The sequence below is a fragment of the Trichechus manatus genome, unplaced genomic scaffold, assembly GCF_000243295.1.
Source record: "Trichechus manatus latirostris isolate Lorelei unplaced genomic scaffold, TriManLat1.0 scaffold00066, whole genome shotgun sequence".
NCBI lineage: Eukaryota > Metazoa > Chordata > Mammalia > Sirenia > Trichechidae > Trichechus > Trichechus manatus.
The window spans coordinates 3,498,846-3,504,845 of NW_004444002.1; the positions used below are offsets into that span (position 1 = coordinate 3,498,846).

Sequence of the window (6,000 nt, forward strand, 5' to 3'; positions counted from 1 at the left end):
CAAGTATGTATTAACATCCATAAAAAATTCCAGTGGCCACTGTCTATACAATAAAATTCTAACTCTTAAACTCAGTATTAAGTCCCTTAACAATCTAAAGTGAGCCTACCTTCCTAAGTTCAATTCTTGCCCTTTCTTTTCCCCACATCTTATAATTCAGCCACATCAGACTATGTATCACTCCTTCAACATTCGTGTACATTCACACCCCACATCTTCACTCTCACACTGTTACTTCTGCATAGAAAACTCTCAACAAACTCCTACTCATCCTTCAAGGACCAAGTTAAAGGAGGTCATGTCTATAAAGTATTACCTGACTCTACCTCTTTCAAGGCAAAAATTAATCATGCTTTCCTCTAGGCTTTCATATCACATCATTCATAACACTAATACACTACTTATTACACTGTATTGTTAGCCATTCATTTTCTATTTCTCTGCTAGAATAAGTTGAAAACAATTACAAATCAAATTCAAAATTAAATTGTACATAATAAAATCATGAGATTAACCTGTGTGTGTGTTGTGCGTGCGTGTGTGTATATATATATATATATATGTACATATATATATTTTTTTATTACCTGATAAAACTTGAATTTGAACCCAAGAATGTGACACAATGTTTGCGGTTCACACATACTCATGTAAGATTCTAATAAAGATATAAAGAAGTCATCGTGTTCTGGCCTGCATTCAAACACTTCTAAAATGACATCCAAAACTCTATTGGGATCCAGATTAAAGCATCCTGCAACAGATGAGATATACACAAATTCAAAAGTGATTATACATCATTTCTAGTAAAGCCATTAACTTTCAGGGATAACTTATATAGCAAAAAAAAAAAAAAAAACACGTTTTCAAAAACAACTTATTTTGCACATTTGCTTCCCCTCCCCCAGAGGGAAATCTTCATAACTTTCAATACCAAGTCCAGGCCCCACATTCTACAGATGAGAAATGTGACTTGCCCTGGATCACAAGGTGGGTTAAAAACGGCTGGAGCTCAGGACTTGGGACACTAAGTCTAGCAAACTTTCTTGTATGCCACACTGTCTCATCAGTTCTTAATTACTCAGGCTAGTGAAAGAGATCCACATTTTTAATTCTTAAAATATGAAATCAAACAATGCATTACACAAATTAGGCAACTCAAGTTTTTATTAAATCTTTATGCAAAAGTATTTGGAATGTTGATAAACAGTTAAAAGTTCAGGTTCATGAAAGTGGACCATCATTTTTAAAGTTATTTTTTAGTTTATCTTACATATACAACAGAGCTACAAAATATAATTTTATCACTGATTTATATTTATGGTTTTTGCAGCATTCTAAAGGGAAAAAAGGTATACTACTGATATTCAAGGATGAGAGAATGCAAGGGAGTTGGGGATACAACAGAGGAATGCAGAGGACACAAGAAAAGAGAGAAGGAAGAAAGCAAACAACCTAAGCATATCAGGAAAAGGGAAAAAAGCACTGAATAATTCAGGTACTCATGTTTACTTATCCTTGCTAATCTCCTAGGGTAAGTTAAAAAGGGCTGACGGACACAGATTAATACACAGTCCTACTAGCCATTCTACTCTTACTATTATTATTATATTCATTTGGCCTCAGCTGTTTCCATAACTTTACTATACTGCAATCACATCATATATGCATTTACCTTACAAGAATTCAACCATTTACACACAAAAAAAAGAAATAGAAATACCTGAAACAATACGGTAGTCTCCCCTTATTCGCAGGGGATACGTTCCAAGACCTCCCATAGATGCCTGAAACTGCGCATAGTACTGAACCCTATATATACTAAAATTTGTCCTAAACATACATACCTATGATAAAATTTAATTTATAAATTGGGCACAGTAAGAGATTAAAAACAATAACTAAAAATAGAACAATTACAATAATATACTGTAATAAAAGTTATGTGAATGACAGAGTGGAACGGCATGAGATTTCACCATGCTGCGTACTAATTTAACATTTTCGAACCTTGGCTGACCGCAGGTAACTGAAACCATGGAAAGCGAAACCACAGATAAGGGGAGCTACTGTATAGGTACTTCCACCCACCATTCCTCTCAACAAAACGTATGCTTATGACCCAGAGTGAGCATAAGCTACGAATCTGCCCTTTCCTCAGTTTATGTCAGTTCCCACATGTCTTGCATCAAGCTGAATGGGATTCTAGTATTTTAAATTATTTTTCATTAGACATAGCCCCTAAATGCAAGCTAACCACTTCATCGGAATAAGCAAATAAACACTGATTTCTTCTAATGCTGGAAGAAAAAAGAACAACTGTACTGAACTTCAGGAGAGATGTTTGGTACCTTATGAATGAGTTACAGGATTTTTCCAAGAAAATCCTTACATAAGCTATTTTTGCCCTTACCCTTCTGTAAGAGGAGATTCCAGAGTTACATCTATTAACTACATACTTAGTTACATTAAATGCTATAGACCTTATGTCTCATTAACAATATCTTAGCAATCACTTAGAAAAACAAACTCTTCAAATACAGGTAAGAACACATTTTCTCCCATTTCTCATACTATGCAAAAAAAAAGGACTAAAGCAGTGATCATGTCTTACTAAAAGGTGCTCCAGATTTTCATAAATTCTCCAAAGATATGCTTCCCTAAAGTTCTGGGAAGAAAACGTCTAAATATTTTGCACCCCCTCCCATAAAAAAACAGTATGGTCTACCAATGTAAATGTGACTCCAAAATAGCGACTGAAGTCTCCTCATATGCTGTCGATGGGACTGTAAAATGGTACGATCACTTTGTAAAACTGGCAGTTTCTTAAAAAGTTAAACAACCCAATTTAAAAATGGGCAAAAGACATGAATAGAGATTTCTCCAAAGAAGATATACAAAGGGCCAACAAGTATATGAAAAGATGTTCAATATCATTAGTCATCAGGGAAAATCAGCTCAAATGAGATACCACTTCACACTCACTAGGATAAGTATTATCTAAAAAAAGAGAAAACACCAAACACTGGTAAGGATGTAGAGAACTCTGAACACTTGTACATTGCTGGTGGGAATGTAACATGATGCAGCTGCTGTAGAAAAGTTTGTCAGTTCCTCAAAAAGTTGACATAGAATCATCATATGACCCAGCACTCCACTACTAGGTATATACCCCCAACAAAAAAAAAAAGGAAAGCAGAGACTCAAAAAGACACGTGTACACAAATGTTCATTGCACTGCTATTCACAACAGCTAAATGTGGAAACAACCCAAGTGTTTACGACAGATGACTGAATAAACAAACTGTGGTACATACACACAATGGAGTATTATATAGCTATAAAGAAAAAGGAAGTTCTGATACATACCACCACACAGATTAAACTTGAAAACATTATGCTAAGACACAAAATGACAAATATTATATGATCTCATTTATACAAAACATCTATAAAAGTAAATCTATCAAGACAAAAGAAGAGGATGGGGGCAGGAAGGAATGGGGAAAAAACCAACAGTGTCCACTTAAAATTGATGAATTATTTTTTATGTGAATTATTCCTCAGTAAAGATTTTTAAAAATAAATACTAGTACTCTATTCTATCAGAGAGGACAAGAGATTCTGAATATAATTGTGAAAAATTATAATTACCCATTAACCTGTGTACACAATACTTACGAAAAAGGAATAGAACAGCAACATGTTATATGGAATTTTTTTAAGTATTTCATTCACATTGCTTTGACATTTATGTTTTCAATGTGATAAAATGTGAACCGCTAATATTATGTTTTATTTAACGGTATTACTCCATCAAGGCTATTCTATGAGTGATTTGTACTATCAGCTATCCATTTCTCTCTAGGTGCAATTAAGGCAGTAGTCTAAAAAGAAAAGGTATGCACTTTTATTTATGATATAAATCAACCTCTGCACCTTTCACAAAAGAAAAACTGGCTTGTGAGTTATCTATTAAATGTCTCAAGTGCCATAAGTTAGTCCAATCAATTAGGATGACCACTTCTATATAAGTTGGAAAAGTAACAAAATGGAAATTTTAGAAAATGATTTTTAAAACTTCAGATATTTGCTAAGTAACAGCTAAGCTATTTCATATACAATGAGACTCTAGTAACAATCAGTAGACTTGAATGTCCCAAAAAATTTTTTTTCTAACGGTAGCTGTAGCAGAACATGAGCACTCTTATGTTCAAGTATCTTAGAAAAGCTTTTGTCCAGACCAAGAATCTATAATCATATAATCTGGAGAGAGATCATAAACCTAGCTCCCTACTTCTACCACCAGTTACATGGAGGAATATGTTTTATTTAAACACACACACACACACACACACACGCCTTTATGTATTTTGAGAAACAAACAGGGAACCAGAAGAAGGGGAGTGGCAAATCTATAATGGCCATCCTCCTTTTTCAAAAAAAATAAAAGGAAAACAGAAGAACTGATGCATTTGAACTGTGGTGTTAATGAAGAATACTGAATATACTATGGACTGCCAAAAGAATGAACAAATCAGTCTTAGAAGAAATACAACCAGAATACTCATTAGAAGTGAGGATGGTGAGACTTCTACTTGCTTACTTTGGAACACATCATCAGGAAAGACCAATCGCTAGAAAAGGACATCAAGTTTGGTAAAGTAGAGGGCTAAAGAAAACAAGGGAAACCCTCAATGACATGGACTGACAACAACAGCCGCAACAATGGACTCAAACATACCAATGATCATGAGGATGGCCCAAGACCTGGCAACATTTTGTTCTGTTATATATAAGGTCACCATGAGTCAGAACTGACTCCACAGCAACTAGCAACATAAGAGCCATGGATTCATCCTCTCATTTAAACAAACATTAAATAACAATCCATTATGTGCCAGTTGCTTGCGATCCAGAGGTTAATAAAACGTTTCCCCTATCCTTGTGGAGAGTTCACAACCTTTTAGGATGATGTATCTTTGAAGAAATGCACTGAAAAGTAACTGGAATGGTGCCTGGCTACCACTACCAACCACTCTGACTAGCATCACAATAGAGGGTCCTGGAAAGAGTGGTATAAAAATGTAGAACAAAATTCAAATTCACAAAGAAGACCTGACTTACTGGAGGAGCCCCTGAGACTATGGCCCCTGGAAACCCTCCTAACTCAGAACTGAAGCCACTTCCAAAGTTGACCTTTTAGCCAAAGATTAGGTAGGCCTATAAAACAACACACAGAAGGAACATGCTTCTTAGATCAATCAAGTGTACAAAATGCAAAAGAAGCAAAGATGAGAGAAGGCAGGAAGGGATAGGAAAAATGGACAAATGGAAATGGGAAACCTGGGGTGGGAAGGGGGAGAGTGCTGACACATTGCGACGATTACAACCAATGTCACAGAACAATCTGTGTATACATTTCTGAATGAGAAATTAATTTGCTCTGTAAATTTTCACCTAAAGCACAATAAAATTTAAAAAATTAAAAAAGAAAAGAAACTGGAGTTTCTCCAAATATGAACAAGATGGCCAGGATATTAGAGCAAATGACTCCAACAAGAGGAAAGAAATAGGATTAAACTGACAATGGCTGTTATAGCAATAAGGCCAAACTGAGATTTTAACAGCAAGAAAGTAACAAGGTAATATTGTAAACATGACTGGGAGAGATGACTAGCCTGTACATTTCAGACAAGAAAACATAACTATAGCTTCAATCATGTTCCTTACAGAATGGAACTTAAGGCACAGAGAAAAACATAGTTTTTTAAAACATAGTTTTTTAAAAAAGGAAAAGCTCTGGCACCCAGGAAGAATTCCTTTAAAACAAGCTAATAAAATCTATGCGCCACTATTTCTAAAAAATAGTATTTGCAAAAAAACTGTGCATGTCTCAAGGTAAGAACCAAAGAGATACCATTTCACTCCCAACTATGAAGGCTAAGACCAAAAAAAAAAAAAAAAAAAAAACAAACCAGAAAATAACAAATGTTGGTG

General features: G+C 34.9%; 1 protein-coding gene across 10 annotated transcripts in view; it reads right to left on the reverse strand.

Moving 5' to 3' along the window:
* Positions 1 to 6,000, reverse strand: part of THOC2 (THO complex subunit 2) — a 111,008-nt gene that overhangs the window by 67,120 nt on the left and 37,888 nt on the right. For all 10 annotated transcript variants that reach the window (XR_002824591.1, XR_002824590.1, XM_004379589.1 and 7 more), the window contains exon 8: positions 588 to 754. Coding sequence is in view for 8 of the 10 variants with exons in the window: in XM_004379589.1 (XP_004379646.1) it covers positions 588 to 754 (167 nt within the window). In the remaining 2 variants the exon portion in view is untranslated. The remainder of the gene's footprint in view (positions 1 to 587; positions 755 to 6,000) is intronic.